Source organism: Labeo rohita, unplaced genomic scaffold, assembly GCF_022985175.1.
Source record: "Labeo rohita strain BAU-BD-2019 unplaced genomic scaffold, IGBB_LRoh.1.0 scaffold_117, whole genome shotgun sequence".
Taxonomy (NCBI): domain Eukaryota; kingdom Metazoa; phylum Chordata; class Actinopteri; order Cypriniformes; family Cyprinidae; genus Labeo; species Labeo rohita.
This window is the reverse complement of record NW_026127307.1, coordinates 168,853-189,902: the sequence shown is the minus strand read 5'-3', so window position 1 is coordinate 189,902 and position 21,050 is coordinate 168,853. Positions and strand designations below refer to the sequence as shown.

The 21,050-nt window shown below is 41.0% G+C and overlaps 1 protein-coding gene across 1 annotated transcript in view; it reads left to right on the top strand.

The window, feature by feature from the left end:
* Nucleotides 1-20,457, top strand: part of LOC127157703 (NACHT, LRR and PYD domains-containing protein 3) — a 48,603-nt gene extending 28,146 nt beyond the window's left edge. Inside the window, exons 6-7 of the mRNA XM_051100962.1 lie at nucleotides 19,149-19,195; nucleotides 19,585-20,457. Coding sequence (XP_050956919.1) covers nucleotides 19,149-19,195; nucleotides 19,585-20,135 — 598 coding nt within the window. The 3' untranslated portion in view covers nucleotides 20,136-20,457. The remainder of the gene's footprint in view (nucleotides 1-19,148; nucleotides 19,196-19,584) is intronic.
* Nucleotides 20,458-21,050: the final 593 nt, after the last annotated feature.

Below are 21,050 nucleotides of genomic sequence, written 5' to 3'. Positions count from 1 at the left end.
GGGGTGAACCTGGTGGAGGCTTGGGGAACTTCGCGGATTCCAAATAGAACATACGGAATCAGCAGGTCCCAATCCTTTCTATCTTCAGCAGCCACTCTCTTTAGCATCTGTTTAAGGGTCTGATTAAAACGTTCGACCAGGCCGTCCGTTTGAGGGTGGTATACCGTGGTCCTGAGCTGTTTTACCCGCAGCAGCCGGCAGAGGTCAGCCATGAGTCTTGACATGAAGGGGGTCCCTTGGTCAGTCAGTATCTCGGAGGGGATGCCGACACGGGTGCAGAGGAGAAACAGCTCTTGTGCGATGTTCTTAGCGGTGGCTTTCCGTAGGGGGATGGCTTCGGGAAACCTGGTTGCGTAATCCACCACCACTAGGATGTGCTCGTGGCCCCGGGCAGACTTTGGCAGCGGTCCTACCAGATCCATTCCAATCCGCTCGAAGGGCACCTCAATGATGGGTAGCGGAATCAGCGGGCTGGGGGGAGGCATTCGGGGTGCTGTTCGTTGGCAGGTTGGGCACGCTTGACAGAATCTTTTGACATCTCCATCGAGGCCGGGCCAGTGAAAACGATCACGGAGACGCTGGACGGTGTTGGCTGCTCCCAGATGCCCGGCCATTGGATGCGCGTGTGCCAACTCCATTACCACTTCCGTTTTGCTCTTCGGGACTACTAGCAGCTGTTTCCTCTCCCCCCTCCGCTCTGCGACACAGTACAACAGGCCGTTTTGGACGATGAAATGCGGGAGAGGATGGGGTGCAGGCTGATGTTCCTGGCCTTCAAGTACACGCACTTGGTTCCAGCAGTTTTTAAGTCGATCATCTTCTCTTTGTGCCTTGGCAAAAGAGCCCCCTCCTGTTACCTGCTGGAACACGTCAAAGAACACGTTAGAATTTTGGGAGGGGGACTCACCATCTCTCCCGCTGTCCGAAGCTAACAGGGCCGGGCGTGGTGGTTTCCTTCCGACTCGGCGCTGCTGGCGGCTCCCGGTCGAGCGGGCTGGCTGGGTGCTGCAGCGGAGAAGCTGATCAAAGCCGGGCCAGTCTCTTCCAAGCAGTAAGGGGACCGGTAGGTCCTCAATGATCCCCAGTTCTACAGGCCAGGAGCCGGTGGCTGCAGCTATGTTGACATGCCGCGCTGGGACATGGCGGGTGTCACCGTGGACACACGTGATGGGTAATAACGCTTTAGAGTTTTGGTGGGGTTGCAGGATGGCGGCTTGGGCGAGACTGATGGTGCTGCCGGAGTCTAGGAGGACGATGACTGGGCGTCCGTTCAGCTTGACCTTCGCTCGCGGTGCACCTCGTGGTGGCTCTCGATGAACAATACAGCCAGCCAGCCAAGCTCGTGCAGGTGGTAGAGGTTCCTCGGTGGGCATGGGTTCATCGGCAGGACCGGGAGCCGCGGGCCTGTGCACGTGTCGCGAGGTGCCCTCGGGCGTGCGCCGCTCCTGGACCACCCTCCGAGGGAAGGACAGTGCTCGCTCCCCTGGGTCACGGTGATGCACTGCCTCCGCCAACTCGATGGATTCAACCAACTCTGCGACGGTGGAAGGGTTCCTCATGCTCACCGCTCTTCTTGCGGCAGGGGGGAGAGCTCTGAGGAACCGGTCAATGATGACACGCTCCGCTACCTGGATGACGGTGGGGTTTCCAGTCAACAACCAGTGATGGGCGAGTTGGGCAAGTTCGGCAGCTTGGGCGCGGGCTGGGCGGCGAGCTTTGTACTCCCAGTCTTGAAACTGTTGGGCGGCAGAAATAGGGGAGAGACCTAGGCGGCCGAGAATTTCTCGCTTCAGGTCGTCGTTATTCTCTATAGAGTCAGCGGGTAGTGCGAAGTAAGCCCTCTGCGCCTCGCCCGTGAGCAGCGGACCCAGCAACCGCGCCCATTCCTCTTTGTCCCATCCTTCCCGGACGGCAATCGTCTCAAACATCTGCAGATAAAGTTCTACATCATCATGACTTGTTAACTTTTGCATAAGTTGGGTCACCTTAACCCGTGGGTCGGGTAGCGGAGCGTGCTGAGCGTCGGAGAGGCGGAGGGCAGCGAGTCCTTCCTCCGTCGCCCCCTGGCGGCTAGCAATGTGCTCCATTATTTGCTGTTGTCGTACGCTGACTTCGGTGAGACACTTTAAGATTTCCTCCATGCTTGGGGAGGAGCACTGTCCGGTTTTCCGGTGCACTGAAAAAATTAACAAATACGGGGAAAAAAAAATCAGTCATTCTCCACCAGATGTCGCACGGTGAAGAATTACACAACCAGGTGATGACAGTGCAAGCCCCGGAGGGTGGATTTTATTGGCAGTTCAAACAAAAACATGCAATAAACTCTGTTGCCTTTCCCCTGTGCGTGCTGCAGTGCTCTCTGTGCTCGGTGCTTGTCTCAGTGGGGGTGAGGCCGATCAGGTCACGAGCTGCTGTCTGTGGGTACAAGGGAGAAAGAGCGTTAGTGTCTGTCACCATGAGGAGAGCGATCTCCCCCTCTGTGCTTCCAGCAGCTCTTCTTATCTGGCCAGGTAAGTGGCTGCAGCTGTGCCTGATCGGCGTGTGATGGCGTGTTGCAGGTGTGGTGAATCCGTTGCCAGGGCGACGCTGACGAGAGCTCGGGAGACGTGTCACACTATATATATATGTATATATATATATATATATATATATATATATATATATACATACAGTCGGGCAAAAAAGTATTTAGTCAGGATATTTTCACTCAAAATCTGATGATACATGGCCCCATTCATCCTTTCCTTTACACAGATCAGTCGTCCTGGTCCCTTTGCAGAAAAACAGCCCCAAAGCCTGATGTTTCCACCTCCATGCTTCACAGTAGGTATCGTGTTCTTTGGATGCAACTCAGCATTCTTTCTCCTCCAAACACGACGAGTAGAGTTTTTACCAAAAAGTTCTATTTTGGTTTCATCTGACCTTATGACATTCTCCCAGTCCTCTTCTGGATCATCCAAATGCTCTCTAGCAAACTTCAGACGGGCCTGGACATGTACTGGCTTAAGCAAGGGGACACGTCTGGCACTGCAGGATTTGAGTCCCTGGAGGCGTAGCCTTTGTTACTTTGGTCCCAGCTCTCTGCAGGTCATTCACTAGGCCCCCCCGTGTGGTTCTGGGATTTTTGCTCACCGTTCTTGTGATCATTTTGACCCCACGGGGTGAGATCTTGTGTGGAGCCCCAGATCGAGGGAGATTATCAGTGGTCTTGTATGTCTTCCATTTTCTAATAATTGCTCCCACAGTTGATTTCTTCACACCAAGCTGCTTACCTATTGCAGATTCAGTCTTCCCAGCCTGGTGCAGGTCTACAATTTTGTTTCTGGTGTCCTTTGACAGCTCTCTGGTCTTGGCCATAGTGGAGTTTGGAGTGTGACTGTTTGAGGTTGTGGACAGGTGTCTTTTATACTGATAATGAGTTCAAACAGAGGACAGAGGAGCCTCTTACAGAAGAAGTTACAGGTCTGTGAGAGCCAGAAATCCAGCTTGTTTGTAGGTGACCAAATACTTATTTTCCACCATAATTTGCAAATAAATTTTTAAAAATCAGACAATGTGATTTTATGGATTTTTTTTCTCATTTTGTCTCTCATAGTTGAGGTATACCTATGATGAAAATTACAGGCCTCTCTCATCTTTTTGAGTGGGAGAACTTGCACAATTGGTGGCTGACTACATTTTGCCCCAATGTATACATACATACATACATATATATATATGTAGCGATTCATTTTTTCAGCTTAACATATTAAAAATATTTAACACAATTAACGCAGGGGCAGGAATAGGGTTAGACACCCCACTCACAACTAGGCCTGTTGCGATTATTAAATAACTATCTGATCGCGGTTATTTCCTCTAACTGCGGCCAATTCAGACAAACACAGTTTAGGTTTGTGCTAATAGATAATAGTATTGTGAAATGCATGTCAGCACAGGGTGCCAAACGTTTACCATTAATGGAAATAATGGTTGAAGACCTTTTTTAAAAAACGGTCAATGACTGGCAGAATGAGCTTCCAAACAAACAAAAACTGTAAAATCAATGTCAACTATCCTACATTTTCTTGAATGCTTTTTTCTTTTTGAAAAATGTTACTTTATTGTCTGGAATATCATCATGAAACATTCTCTATGAATTTTTTTTTTTTTTTTTTTGTAGTTAACCACTAGCTAGCAGCAGCACACATACAATAACTAACTATTTTAACTATCACTACATCATAATCTCCACAATCACAGCTTTTAATAATAAAAAAAAAATCACATGCAGTATACCATGAGCACTTTATTTTCTTCTTCTGGACTAAAGCACATGCTCTACTCTTCAGCACAATGGTAACTTCAAAACTCAGACAACAGGAACCCTTTAAATCCCAAAAGAACATTAAACACTAACAAATCTCTCTAGATTTCAGCATCTTCACTTAATACAAACCAGTCTGACTTTGTTTCTTTCATTCAAAACTTCTTATTGAGAATTAACTGAGGTTTAGATGTTGATGTTTAATTGAAATTAATAAAGTTTGAAGTCACCATTGTGGAGATAAACATTTGCTTTAGTTGGGCTCTTGACCCTTGTCTTTCTTAATAACTTTTTTTTTTTTACTGGTTGTTGTAACTGTGCGTTTCTAAAGTACATGCGTTACGGAAAAACCAACAAGAAAGAGTTTGATGAGATGAAGTTGGCTATGCACTATGGGTGATCTTGTTGTTGTATAGTGGCTTGATTTGCTAATCTCTTCGCATGATAATTAAGGTTATTATTTTCTTTTTGTAGTCTTAGAATTCAAATCCAATCCCGCTTTGCTACTTTGAAAGTAATGTCTTTCTGAGAAAATTATTTAGTCAAGACGACGTAGAGTCACAGACATCAAGAATCTGTATATGAATCTCAACAATGGTGACGATCAACAAAATATTAATATTAGCCCTAAACATCACAAAATAAGCTTTTTGTTGATTGTCACCATTTTTGAGATTCATGTGTTGATTCTAGATGTTTGTGTGCAACAAACACTTAACAATATATGATTAAAAAAAGTGCAAAAAAAATAGTTATGATTGAACACTGTAAGACTACAGAACGTAAAACTAACATATGCAGCAATAACACTCCTGATATGCTCAGTTAGTCAAGCTATTAGGGTGAATAAGTTATCATCCATGAATAACCAGCACAGTTACAGCAACCAATGAAAAACTGAAGTTCTAAAGTCAAGGGTCAAGAGCCCAACTAAAGCAAATGCTTATCTCCACAATGGTGACTTCAAACTTTATTATTTTCAAAAAAAAAAAAAAAAAAAAACATTAACATATAGACATCTGTTAATTCTCAATAAGAAGTTTTGTATGAAAGAAATAAAGTCATTACCTAATTAACCTAATTAATTAGGTAATGAGTTAATTTTACAGTGAAGGTGTTTGTTAGTAATAATTTAGGGAATGCCTGTAAATTAACAGTGTTGTTAGCTTATTTATATAAAGAGATTTGACTTTAATTTTAAGGTTTTTGTTTGGCACCCTGTGCTGCCAGTCATTTGACCGTTTTTTGCCTTTTGTTTTACAGTCAAGGTGCTTGATCATTAAATTCAGGAAATACTTGTAAAATAACAGTGTTTGTCAACTTATTTTACATTATTTGTTTGTAATTTAAGAAAACAGGAAACATACTGCATAAAAATACAGCAGTTTTTCAGTATAAAAAAGTTACTTACTGTAATTTGTAATTAATGTCATAATACTTAAGATAACAGCCAAGTTTTCAATTTAGAGATAATTTTACAGAATTTTGACTGCAATTCAAAATAAAAGAAAACAACCTGAAAAAAATCAGTTATTTTCCATAAAATTACTTTTTTTTTTTTACAGTGTATTTCATAACACAAATAAATTTGTTTCTAAAGCAGATCCTTACCAGCTCTTGAGAGGACACGAACATCATATTTTTTCCAGTCTGCTCCTGGCTGCTCACATTTTTGAACAGCCCTGTTTATGCGTTCATCACTTCTATAGTTTGGCCATGAAGTGACACCATCCTCAAACCATGATTCTGATATAATGTTGACAGTCTTTGATTCCATAAATTCGACAACTAAAAACATCTGAAAAAGAAGTTGTTGCAGAAATTGTTACATATTTTAAAAGAAGATCCATATGATATACAACATTGAAAACACTTCTTTAACATTGTCCTTCATTCCATATATTTGCATTCTTTGATCAATTCTGTTATTACCAGCATTACCAACTTGCCTTTTCCTGCAAAAGATTTAAAATTACACATGCACAAGGAACAACATATACATGTAATCTGTTAAAATTACTGTTATCAAATTTAATTAATAATTAATTACTGTAAAAAATTAAATTTCAGTTAAATAACACCAACATTCTTTAATGAGCATTTCTCCAGAAAAGCTGCAACCCATAATCAGCCCTAACAAACAGCATGTTTTGAAGAGCACCAGCTGTAATTTTATCAGACACTCATTATTATCAATATTTAATTATACAAAGCGGACAACTAAACTTTAAAAACAAACAAACAAACAACAACAACAAAAAAAATTTAGAGTCCTGGTTCTCTGGTGGAAATCTGAAATGGATACACATTGTTATACAGTGTTGCTGGACAATTTCTCAATTAAGTCATTGTATACTGTCTAGCCAACCATGCTGAATTTCACACTCAATGCATAAGTCAATCATCTCAGTTAATCATAATCTTACAAACTTCAAAATTATCACAGCTTCATCCACATCAAATTATCTGTTATCACATTATCATATCTTTTAAAGCAGTGGTTCTTCTTTAAATAAAATAAAAATTAATGTTTAAACACAATGGGATGGTTTTACAGACAGGGCTTTAGATTAAGCCAGGATTAGACCATCGTTCAATTAGGACATTAAAGTAATTTTTATAAATGTGCCTTATAAAAGATATTACTGGTGTGCATCTTGAGATGAAACAAGGCCACTAACGTACAGTATTTCAGGATCAATCAGTGCAGTTTTTTTTTTTCAGTTTGTCACGAATCTGGTCGGTGTCCCGCTGTCCGCTCACCACCAGATGTCACTCTCACCTTATCACTCACTGACTGTTGCATTACACCCCAGACTACATCTCCCAATATCCATCGCGCTGATTGCATCAGCATCTGTGACCAATCAGCGGCGCTATAAAAGCCCCGGTCCTTCCCCATGCAGGTCACGGATTGTTGTGGTTGTTTTGTTAGTATTTCCAAGTTTCCTAGTATTCTAGTTCCCTGTGTTTACGTTCCTGCCTGGCCATCTCGTTTACGTTTGTCTGCCGCCTACCTTTCAGACTATCGCTCAGATTTTTGGATTATTCTCTTGGATTGCCCCGTTTCGGATACCGTTCGTCCCTGGTTCTACTCACGCCTGCTTCACGGACTCCCACTGTGCTTAGCCTTCGTTGTTCCTGTTTGCTTGTTGTCTACCCTGCCTGCATTGACCATGTATCTGTCTCGTCCCATTAATAAAAGCTCGCATGTGGATCCGCTCGCCTCTCGTCCCTCACTGCTTGTAACACAGTTGAAATAGCTAAGACTTGCATTTTAGTCTGGGAATAGGCTTAGGCCTTGTCTGTAAAACTGGTGAAATACATTTTAGTGTAATCTTTATTTATTTATTGTTGTACATTTAAGTACAGTATTTTATTTTTATTTAATATTTAATATTAACATTTAAGTCTTTATTTAATTTTTAGTTAAACACATTTTAATTGAATCATTATTTAAGTTTTTTTTTTATTTATTTGTTTGTAAGCACAATACAGTGTTAATATTCAAACTATTAAAGTGGCTGACAACAAAAAATATTCTTATTAGGAATAAAACTGCCTCATTTTTTAACTGTGAAGAGTTGTAGCTGAATAGTTAGGCACACCACGCAACTGTATTTTAATGTTGGTCATTATGGTGGTAACGTTACTTGGAGAGAAATATTTTCTGAGGTGGTACTTGGTATAAAAGGTTTGAGAACCACTGTTTTAAAGTAAGATGAGAAGAAATAGAGAGAGAGAGAGAAAAAAAAGAAAAAGAAAAAAGAAAAAAGAAACCCTTAAGCATATAAATAAGCATTAACATTTTGTTTTACCCTCCTTTACTTAAACCTTGTATTAAGTGTTTACTTATCAGTAGGGATGCACCGATACCGATACCGGAAGCTCCTGTACTCGTACTTGTTAAAATGCCCCGATACCAAACGCCGATACCACATCATGTGACAAGTGCGTATGCAGGCAAATAAACACCGACAACAAAACAACAGGCAGCAGAATGGAGTCATTAGAGTATAAGGATGTCTACGAAGTATGTGTATGTAAGTAATATAATGTTAAACATTCAGTATTAAGCTTGTATAGCTGCTGCGCGTCAACTGATAGGCAAAGCACGCAGATTGGATTGAGCACGCGGTGGCGAAGGTGTGCGGGCTTGTCGAGTTAATTTCCCGCCTTGACATCACTGGAAAGTTTGTAGTTCTGTGAGATACGTCAAAAACAATTTAAGTAAATCAATGCACAAGTTATTTAACGGTATAGAGAGAGGGAGAGAGAGAAAAAGTGCGAGACAGAGAAAGAGAGAGAGCGCGCGCTATTGCGTGATCTTCATTGATGTTCGCATATTTAGCACACGCATCTTTTGGATTAAAACAAATTCGTAGATATAAAAAAATATATATATGTAGGGGCATTCGCTATAAACATTGTTTTTTTTTCAACCTTAAGCATACACGAACATCCGGCGAAAGTGAAACTATAGCAGCCTGTGTGAAATGTGATGCGATGTTTTGCTTCACGAGTGATTCTGCATTATTTGTGTCGCTTTGGATTGTAGCCCAAATAGCAGCATATTTCAGATAAAAAAACGTGACTTAAAATTCTGAAAATATCAGAGTTAGGAGATTCATAATGAGTGGTTGGCGTGAGTACAGTACTGAGCCGCTGCAATTGAGCAGTTTAATGCTATTAAATTGAAGATGATGTACCATAGAGCAAGAAAAAAACAAACAAACAGTGAAAGTAACAAAACACATTTTAATGGGCATAATTAAGTGTAAAAATAAAAATAATTAAGGGATATATAGTCAACCCAAATATTATTCAGACAGCAGATATACACCATCTTTTGACAATTTTTGTATATATATTTATTTTTATTATTTTTTTTTTACTAGTGGGTGCAGGACACAGTTTCTGATAATGTGTTCTAAATACATTTTGGTTTGACTGTATTTGATAAATAAAGTTGACCAACTAACATTATACATATTCTTTTAGTTTCTGTACCCTATATTTTACAAATCTACCTGTAAATTTTAAAATATCTGTATCGGTACTCGGAATCGGCAAGTACCAAAAATAAAAGTATTGGTATTGGGCGAGTACTGAAAAAAGTGGTATCGGTGCATCGCTACTTATCAGTGTTATCCTCCACCCTTCCCAAAAACTTCTCAAATATTATTCAAATGAATACATATAGTAGTTTAGGTGCAGATGCATTGTGGTTGGTCTCAGACAAAGAAGGTCAGTAGATTATGACTGCTGGAAGGTTATTAGAGATAACCAGAAGGGGTGTGATTCTACTGTATTACTATTAACTGAACTGGATAGACTTTCCATTGTGATAAAGTCAATTACTAGATTCTTGCAATATGTATGGAATTTCTTGATTTCAAGTTCATGAGGATAGTTTTCTTGGCGATAGCTAGTGCCACTAGAAGTAACTGACTGTTTATATTGTCTAAGTTGATTATGGATATATCACCTACCAAACAAAGTGATGGAGAAATTGGGATGTGACAACCCATAGTGACGGATAGTGATTCAATGACATTTTCCCAAAAAAATTTAATTGGAGTGCAATACCAAAGGACGTGAGCATATGTGTCTGGGTTATTTTGGGTGCAATGTGAACATGTTTTTAAAATGAATCCCATTTAAACAATTTCTGTCCAGTTAGATTAAATCTGTGAAGTACCTTATACTGTATAAGTTGTAGGTTGGCATTTTTTGTCATGGAATAGATATTTTTGCAGATCTGTGTCCAATCAGCATCAGCATCTGTGTCCAAATCAGCATCTGGGCAATAGATAGGTCTGATTTCCATTTAGCATATGGTAAACTTGTTGTGTTGTCTAATTTTATTATTATTTTGTATATTTTGGAAAGAAGCTTTTTTGAGGATGATATATTAATGAACTCTAAAATTGATGGTGAAAGGTCAAGATTAACGGTCCAAGCATATAGCAGCCACAGGATAGATACTCTGTGACGAGAGGAAGAAACCTCTGCATGACGTACCTAAGCATCCCAAAGAGGGAGGCACTGCCATGCTCTTCTCAGAGCAGAAACGAGGCCGTGACCTGTACTGCCGAAGGGACATAGCCTTAGATGGAGTGACACGGTTCCTGTGCGCGTAAACGCGACCGAAACCAAAAACACGTTGAGCGACAGCACGCGGTCGACTAATCCAACGGTGATGGGACGCACAGTAGTTGAAGGGGTAGGCACTTAACCTACTGAGAGGAAAAAGGGCCTACTCATTCTGCCCAGGAAAGCTTGCTCGAATGACCCAAAAGACCCGAATCACTGACTGCATAGGGCTCCACGATGCAGCAAACCCCATCCAAGAGGGGTTACATATCAAATAAAAACACACAATGTGGTGGGGGACCAATCACAACGGGCGGCTAGATGGTTAGAAAGGGAGATCCTCACCTTTTGCCAAGAATTTTAGCTATATCCACCTGAACACTTCACGCCCTTCTCAAAGGGGAGCGTAGGCCCTGTTCAGCCAACCCGCAGGTATGCACGAACAGAGGCCTAAACACGCTTACAAACAGGATGCCGCTCCTCAGAGGCAGCACCGAGAAGAGGTTTCCGCAGAAACGTCTAAAGCATGAGAAATGGGTGGATAGCTAGGCAGCAGAAAGCCCCTCAGGGCGAGGCATGGGAAGAGAGTGACGTACCCAGCCATAGACATCAGGGGGTATCTCGTGAAGAGACTACCGAGAACCTGCCAAGAAAAGGACAACAAGAAGAGTCCTGGAAAAAGAAGGTGATCAGGGATAAAAACCAGAAAAAGGTTACCTGAATAGCGATCGACAATCCCTGAGGATTGCAGTAATGTGGCGAGGGACCCAGATTATTAGAGCTACCTTGTAGCATGTAGAGATGCTTCTGCAGCAGAGATGTCAGCAGTCTCCAGGGGTCCCATTCATGGAGGGGAAGCGTCCTGACCTGAAAAATAGGAGGAACATGGCAACCCAAACACACATACTGCAACACAATAAGCTTCATATTCCCAGAAAGGAAAAAGGATCATACTCACCCATGACGAAGATCCTATGGCTCCATGACTCTACGTAGAGTCCGAACCATCAGTACAGTTGTTCTATATGAGATAGAACGAACCCAGCACATCATATGGTCCAGTAGTAGACTGTAGTTCTATGTAGCAGGGGAATTAGAGAGGGGAGGTGCGCCACCCCTAGAGAGATGCAAGCAGATGTTATTTGCTCTGGTCCTGACGAGAGCGTTGAGAACGCCTCGCCTGAACCACCTCTCTCAGATCCTGGCGGCCTCCCCTCGGCCCACGTCCTCTCCTGGAGCCACCCGCAGGCGGAGGAGGGGCGCGAGCCGCCACACTAGCCTTCTGTGCCTGTCTGCGATCCTCAGACCGGGACGGGCCAGGACCCCTCTGGTGTTCGGGCTCGGACCTGGTCCTTTGAGGTATGAAGGTTTTGAAGGCAGCGGAGCGTGCCTTCGCCTCCTTAAACTTCTCGATAACCGTCTCGACTAAAAAGTTCAGAAGGCGAAACTGGCGCGTCAAGAAGAAAGCTCTTCTCTTTCCTTCTGAGGTCGGCCAGGTTCACCCAGAGATGTCTCTCCGTAACCACCATGGCCGCCATAGACCTGCCCATAGAAGTAGCAGCCTGCTTGGTAGCACGGAGAGCCAAATCCATGGTGCAGCGGAGCTCCGCCACCTCATCAGGGGAAAGCCCCTGACCTTTATCCAGGTCCTTCAGCAGATCGGCCTGCTAGCCCTGAAGCACTGCCATGGTGTGCATCGAGGCCACAGCCTGACCAGCTGCTGAGTATGCCCTGCCATTCAAGCTAGATGTTCTCTGAAGAGGCTTGGTTGACAGGGAGGGAGCCTTAAGAGAAGATGCTTCACCCAAAGAGAGACAGCTCGCAAGCGTCTCTTCAATAGGGGGCATTTTCTCATAGCCATTTTCGCGCATTCCCTCAATATTCGCATAACTGGTGTGTTGGAACCTATGAATGCGCGAAGAAAATGGCTTATTCCATCCCTTCACAACCTCGGTATGGAGGTCGAGAAGAAATGGAAGGCTAACCTGAGCCGGGGGGTTATGGTCTGAAAGGAAGCGCTCGTCTAGGCAGCCCCGTGGCGTTGCCTTTTTCATGCGCTTCCACGGGAGATCCAGCCTAGCTGTAGCGCGTTCCATAACCTCCAGCAGTTCTTCATATGCAGGGCAGGAGCTTTGAGAAGGCTCGGATTGCATTTCCTCATCAAAAAGCTCCTGCTCTTCCTGGGTGGAACCCAGAAGAGCACTAGCTGCCGGGTCAGACGATGTGAGGGAAATCACATCGTCATCATCCAACAGCTCACTCTCGTCCCCGGCTGACGAGCGGGACAGGGAAAGCCCCTTATCCAGCTTGTCAGCCAAATCCACCTGAGACCCCCACAAGCTCAGTTTCCTCCATGCCTCAGCAACGGCAGGACCCGAACCGCGGGGAGCAGAATGCTCCCTCTTTGTTTGTTTGTTGACAAACGAGAGTGAAGCATTTTAATAGGAAGACGCTCCCAATGCACTCAAATCGTCCCCTCAAGTACGTCGCGTGCGTGCTCTTCGCCCAAACACATGACGCAAAGTTCGTGTGTATCATCTGGTGTCAGATATCTGGGACACGGATCCGCACACTTCTTAAACGTCTTGCTAGTAGTGGCCATGGCAAACAATATAAATCGCTTACCCGTAGAATTTGCAGGCTTCAAACGAAGCCTTCAAACGAAGGATGTTGTGTTCGACCGGCGCCCTTTTGTACTATGCGGTCGCGCTGGTATGACGCGCCAGCAGTGACGAGTCACGCCGGCAGTGACGTCATAGTCTGTCGCCGGCCAGTACCTTGTAGTTTTTGTATATAGCTTCAGACACGGGTCACGTAGGAGACGTTCCCCATTAGCGACCTCTAGAGGACGCAGTTCGAGTTCCTCAAAATGGAACTATTACTCCTGATGCCGTATTTCTGGATCAAGTATGAAAATGAGGCCAGATTATTACTATGAAAGATGTGTTGAAGGTGTGCAATGCCCTTTTCAGCCCATGTGTGTAAGTTAAGTGGTTTCTTATTAATTGTAAAATCTGGGTTATTCCAAATAGGGGTGTATTTAGTCGGTGCGAGAGGAGTGTTTATGATTCGGTGAAATTTCCACCAGGCTGTCAGAGCTGCTGCTATAGTTGGTGCTTTAAAACAGGAGTGTTTTTTGACTGTCTGACTACAAAATGGTAGATCTGAAGTTCGAATGTCCTTGCAAATTGTTTGTTTAATGTCTAGCCATATGTTTACTGATGCGTTTGGGTGAATTCAATTGTATATATATTGATGCTGATTAGCCAGAAAGTAGTGGTAGAAGTATGGTGCTTTCAATCCTCCTTGTGTTTTTTGTTTCTGTAGGGTAGTCAGTTTTGTTCTTGGGGTCATATTTTTCCAGTAAAATTTGGTGAAGATTGAGTCTACAGATTTAAACCAGGTGAGGGTGGGTTGTATTGGAATCATTGAAAATAAGTAGTTTAGTTTAAGGAGTCTAGTCATTTTAATTACTGATATTATGCCCATAATGGATAGTGGTAAGTTCGTCCAACGCTGAAGATCGTCAATTATTTTTTTGAGTAATGGAGTGAAATTGTGGCAAATTGATACTATTGAGAAAAGAGTTGATGTCATTCTGATTTGGGTCTTTTTCTGCTGTATGTAATTTGCTGTAGAAATTTTGAAAGATTTGGTTAATTTCTACCGGTGAGTTGGCGGATTTCCCTGCTGAATCTGTTATAACTGAAATTGTTGCTTTTTCCTTGTTTTGTTTAATTTAATTCGCCAAATATTTACCAGATTTGTTACTATGATGAAATTCTTCTTGTCTGTGCCTATGAATCAGGAATTGAGTATGTTTGTTAATTATTGTATTTAGTTTTAATTTGTATTCTCTTAATTTGTTTTGCGTTTCTTCTGTTGGATTATTTATATTGATGTCTGGAAGTTGTTTGATTTGTTATTCCAATTCTGCTTCTTCTTCTTTTTCCTTCTTTTTTTTTTGTAAATGGAATATGAAATTATTTTCCCTCTGTACTGCTTTTCCTGTTTCCCACAGAAGAGAGGGGGACGATTCTGGGGTGTCATTCATTTCTAGAAAGAATGCCTACTCTCTTTTAAAATAGCTGTTAAAATCTGGATCTTTTAAAAGAGAAATGTTAAAACGCCATCTGGTAGTAGGTTCACTTATATTCCATTTTAATGTTACTGGAGCATGTTCGCTAATGACAATAGGATGGATCTTTGATTCCGAAATATTTAATATGATAGAATTACTAGTGAGAAAGAAATCAATGCGAATATGAGTGATGGACTGGTGAAAAAAAAACATATATTCTTTAGCATTTGGATGTTGTAATCCCCAACTATCGCCAAGACCAAAATCATCATGAACTGTTTTATGGTTTCTGCATATTGCCAAACGCGTCTATTACTTGAACTATTAGATCTATCTATTGCTGGGTTGAGAACTGTATTGAAATCACCTGCTATTATGACCGGACAGTTAGAAAAATTTGAAATGGAGGAAAATAATTTTTGAAAAAAGGATGAGTCGTCTGTGTTTGGTCTGTATTACCAATTGTAACTGGGCTGTTTTTAATTGAAATGTTTATGATAATAAAACGTCCCTCAGGGTCTATAGCGGTAGAATTATGAACAAATGGTATTTTTTATTTATTAAAACGCATACTCCTCTTTGTTTTGCATTGTACTGAGCTGAGAATAAATGATTGTAATCTGATGATTTAAATTTATCTTGATAAATGAATTTATCTTTATCTTCTTAGTCTAATAGATGTGTTTCTTGCAAAAGGCATATGTCAACTTGTAGTTTATTTAAATGATTCAAAACTTTGACCTTCTTCGCATGAGAACCAATTCCACGAACATTCCAGGTTAGAAAATTGATAGAAGACATGAAAGTAAAATTTATATTGCTGTAAGAATGTATAAGTGCTGAGTATAGGTGTGTGTGCACATATCTATGGAGTATTGACCATGTGTACATGTGTGTGCATAATATTTTGATGTTGTTGGCAGACTAACATAGCTGAAGAAGCCCAAATAACAGTGTGTACGTATGAAAACAACAATAACAACAACAACAACAACAACAGCAGCAGCAGCAACAACAATGCAAGGATCATTAAGTCTAGACATAGTGTGAAACAAGGTTAACAGGTTGGGAGGCGTGAGATCTAGGTGCAACATAAGAGCTTATTTCATGACTTAAAATGTAGAAAGAAAGGTGGAGAGAGAAAGAAGGCGAAGGAAGGAGAGAGAGGGGTACTGGGGAGTGAGATAAGGATCGTCTTTTTATAATTTCAACTTACTGATTCGAGAATGGGGGTGAAAAGATCGGAAAAGCCAGAGAGTAATGTCTCTATCATGATATAACTGTCCATTTATGTAAAGTTTGTCCACAGAGATGGTTGCCTTTTTCCCTTCATTTATCATTTGTTTTCAGATTGGGAAGAGTTGTTTTCTACGTTCCAGAATGCCCTTTGTGTATTGATCATTTAGTCCATAGTTTGTGCCTTTGAGTTGTCTGCCTTGCCTCTGAACCAGTTCTTTTTGTTTAAAATGTTCAAATTTTGCAATGATTGGACGTGGGCGATTGTTATTGTTTTGAGATCTGATCCGATTCACGTGATGAAAGGTGATGTTCTGTACGGTTTCGGCTGGTAATTTGAGTTGCTTAATCATGAAGTCCTTAACTGATTTCTCGGGATCATCTGGGGTTTGTTCCGGGATGCCTGTGAAAACAGAGGTGGTGAGTTGAGCAGTAAGAGTGTGAACGGAGTCCTTTAAATTGTTATTTTCCCTGGTGAGAGTGTCTATCTGTTCCTGGCTGAATTCTAAGCTGTGCCGTAGTTTTTGAAAAGCCTGATGTATAACTTCTATTAGCGTGATCCTTGCATCAAGTCCAGAAAGTTTATTTTCAATGGAGAGTAGGATGTCGCTTAACTCAGTGCAGCACGGTGATTTAGGTGATGTGGATGGTGTTCTACCTGTGCTGGTAAGTGAATCAGGACGGGGTCTTTTGGAGTTTGGTGTGAGGTTGCCTTTACTTTTTTTGTTGTTTTCTGGTTTGTCCTTGTTCGTGGTGCTGTAAAGTTTGTTGTAATGCGTGTCTATATATTCCTCAAGGTGATCCAGGTTGCAACGCGTTATAGTCCGGTTTGTGAAATGGGAGAAACAAAAAGCAAAATGCGGGGGGAAAAAAAGAAAAGATGAGGGAATGGGGAAAGGGGGGGTGAATTAAGTTTGTTTGTATAGCAGCGGGGTGCCACCATCTTAGATTGTGCACCAGATCTCGCTAGACTAATTCAGATAAAAAGATCAACTGCAATGCATACCCAGCATGCATTTCTGCATGAACTTTTCTTTTGCTGATTGTCACCATTGTTGAGTTTCACATGCTGATTCTTGATGTCTAATTGATTCAGCCATTTAAAGATTTTTTTTTTTATTATTATCTGTTGACTCGAAGTAGTATGATAGCTGTACATCTGCTTTAATCTCACATTGCAGTATCACATATTATTAAAAAAACCCAACACACTTGTGAGCAATTATTTATATGATGATTACACAATGATTACAGTCATCATCATCAGATCCCAGTGGATCATAGTTTTCATTGTCTCAAACATTTTAGCACAATGTTATAAAAGACAAAGAAAATCTAACATTAAAGTACAAAGAGTCAAGAGTCCAACTAAAGAAAATTCTGATCACAACAACGGTGGTTTGTTGAAATTTCAAAAATGTTTTAACATTAATAGCAGGAAAAATAGTTATATTAATTCAATATCATTAACATTGACAATTCAATGTTACAAAAAAACAAGGATGCCATTAAACAAATATCAAAAAGATACTGTATATGCTGTTCATACATTCATTTGAAAATTGAATACAAAATTATTGCAAAATAAAAGTATATTTAAAAACATTAATTTTGGGTTGGATTAATTGCAATACATTTCAGAAAAAAAAGTGTGACTATTATTTTTTTAATCAATTGACAAAATGATTTATGCATTTTGGGATCAGTAAGATTCTGATGTTTTTTAAAAAGTTTCTCATCAAGGCTGCATTTATTTGATCAAAAATAAAGATAAAACAGTTATATAATGAAATATAATTGCAATATAAAATAAGTTTCTATTTTAAAATACTTTAAAAATAAAATTATTCCTCTGATGCAAAGTTGTTTTAAATTGTAATAATATTTCACAATTTATTTCATTATATTTATTTATTTTTTACAACAGCATAGCAAGACCCTAGAAACTAGGGCTGTGTTCAATACATATGACAATGTACTTGATGATGCAACTGTTTCTGTATCAGTTCACAGCAGGTGCACAGCAGTGGAGCGCACTTAATTTGAATAAAACAGAAAAGCAGTGAATAGAGTACATTATAGGTGTAACACGGACTCGTAGGAAGCGTGTAAGATCCAAGTGCGAGCTTTATTTAAACACAGCGTAGTCAAGACAGGCAGGATCGAAAACCAAACAAACAGTAATATCCTGGGCAAGGCAAGAGCGTAAATCCAATAGAACAGGCAATGGGTCAAAATACCCAAGGAATATAACAAAACAGGGCAATGAAATAGGAGAAAACGCTTAGTAGAGTCTGCACAGCAAAACAATACTTTTTCAATTCAATTCAAATTTATTTGTATAGCGCTTTTCACGATACATATCGTTGCAAAGCAGCTTTACACCAAATTGACATTTTTACAATATATGTAGTAGTAGCTTGATGTACATATGGTAGAGATGTGTGGTAAAGATCACTTTGCAGGGGTTAGTTTGGCATGGCCTGCCTTTTATGGCTGCCAATCAGGAAGTTACTGTAGAAGCAGCAGAGGGAGCGGTAACAGACAGTCTATGGTAGAGGGCTCCCTCTGCTGGCGTGGAGTTACAATAGGCTACTACAAAGTTGAATCTGGCCACAGAGGAACACAACTGAGGTTGCCTGATATAAAAAGAAGTATTCACTGAAACAGAGCTTCACATTTGTAATATTGAAATATATGCTGTTACTAATATTATCTCCTTGCAGAGAAAGATCATGCAGCTCTTCAGCACTTAAAATATTTTATTGGTAAAATTTGCAGGTCAGTGCTGAAGTTTCTGTGTCTGAATGTGTGTGTGAACTACAGTAAAGACAGTGCATTAGTTTACAACACTTCTCTTTTTTATTTGTTTTTATTTTTTAAGGTAGAGATTCTGTTATCATTTGTGCAGTGTCACCTACCAGCAATGTAAAGATGATTTTATGAATATATGAGCTCAACTGTCTGTAGTTATCAATGATCTTACAGTATTCAGTGTGTAATAAACAGCTGTTTCACTCAATTCTGCTGAAATTCACTGCAGTCCCATATCCAGATACACAGCCCTACTAGCAACCACACCATGTACCCTAGCAACCACCTTGTGTACTTTGGCAACCACATAGCAACAGCCTAGCCACCACTCCAATTACCCTAGCAACCATATAGCAACACCCTAGCAACTACCCAGAACGTATTATCAACCACAAGGCAAGTAACTTAGCAACCATATAGCAACAGCCTAGCAACCACCTTAGCAACTACATAGAAACACTCTAGAAACCACCCAGAACATCCTAGACACTACATAGTAACACCCCAGAAACCACATTGAGTGTCTTAGCAACTGCATAGCAACCACCCTGAGTACATTGGCAACTGCATAGCAACAGTTTATTGAGTGACTGAATGTGTGTGTGTGTTTTCTAGTGTGGATCATGGAGGAGAATCCAGGATTACAGCAGGACTGAAGAAATGTACGTCTACAAACAAACACACACACACACACACACACACACACACACATGTCTGGTTCATTATCTTTGTGGGGACTCTCCATAGGCGCAATGGTTTGTATACTGTCCACACTGTATTTTCTATCCCCTTACCCTAACCCTACCCCTAAACCTAACCCTTACAGAAAACTTTCTGCATTTTCTTTCTCAAAAAATCTCATTCTGTATGATTTATAAGCTTTTGTACCCATGGGGACCTCAAGCCAGTCCCCACAATGTCAAAAATTTCAGGTTTTACTATCCTTGTGGGGACATTTGGTCCCCACAATGTAGCAAAAACAAGTACACACACACACACACAGCTGTAGTGATTGTTGTTGTGTTATAAATGTGTCTGTTCTTGTGTTCAGATGCCTGTTTTCTCACACTGGATCCAAACACAGTAAACACTCGACTCATTCTGTCTGAGGAGAACAGAAAGGTGACACGTGGTTATCAGTGGTATCCTGATCATCCAGACAGATTTAATGAGTGGTATCAGGTGTTGTGTAGAGAGAGTGTGTGTGGACGCTGTTACTGGGAGATTGAGTGGAGTGGAGATTATGGTGTGTCTATATCAGTGTCATATAAGAGCATCAGCAGGAAGGGATGGGGTGATGAGTGTTTGTTTGGATATAATGATCAGTCCTGGAGTTTGAGCTGCTTTCCTGACAGTTACTCATTCAGACACAATACGATACAGACTGATCTCACTGTGAAGCCCATCAGCAGTCGTAGAATAGGAGTGTATGGTAATATCTATAGAATAGGAGTGTATGTGGATGTGAGTGCAGGAACTCTGTCCTTCTACAGCATCTACAGAAACACAGTGAGTCTCATCCACACAGAACAGACCACATTCACTCAGCCGTTCTATCCTGGGTTTTATGTTGGTTATAAATCATCAGTGAAACTGTGTTGATGAATCAGAATAGACTGATGAGAGATTCTACCCATAATGCTTCGAGCTGATGATGAATCAGTAAGAGTGAGATGTTATGGAGTCTCTTCATGACATTAATACTGCAGCTCAACTTCTGTCACTCAAATAACACAATAAACGTGTCAGAAATCACCATATAGACAGAAACATCAGTGTGTCTATATTTGTGTTTTTATTGTTATGTCTCATCAATCATTTGCTTTAGTGTCAAAATGTAAAAATGTCACAATCATGATTGATGAAGAACGTGTAATTAATTTCTCAATTTTTTGTACAGAAATAATAAAACAATGAAAAATCACCTTGAGATTTTAACTGATGTTTGTATCATGAATATAATCAATTCCTCACAAGACTGAAATGAGTTTCTGACTGTCATGAAGCTGGTTGGTGACCTTCGGTCCGCTCACCACCAGATGTCGCTCTTGCTCGATCATATCACACAGACTGTTGCATTGCACCCCGATATATAAGCCCCGGACTTTTCCCCTGTATCTTACGGAGTATTGTGGTTTGTTGTACTTATTTCTATGGCTGTTTCAGGCATGTTTCCCCTAGTTCCCTAGTTCCCTGTGTTTAGCTTTCTCACCTGACCATCTCGTCTCATCTGTCTTGCCGCCTGCCTTCTGGACTCTCGCTTGTTCCACGGATTATTTCCTCACCTTGCCCCCCACGGATTACGTTCGCCCCGGATCGACCCATGCCTGCCTCTCAGACTATTCTTGTGTCTCGCTCCATATATGCCTGTTTGCTTCCAGCAAACACAAAACGTTTTTCACAAAAACTTATCACAACGTTGTATTTTGATTGCAATTAGGTAATGGTTGTAGTACATTTTAAAAACGTTTAAAAATATGTAACCAAAATAAAACGTTTTAGAAAATACCAACCTGG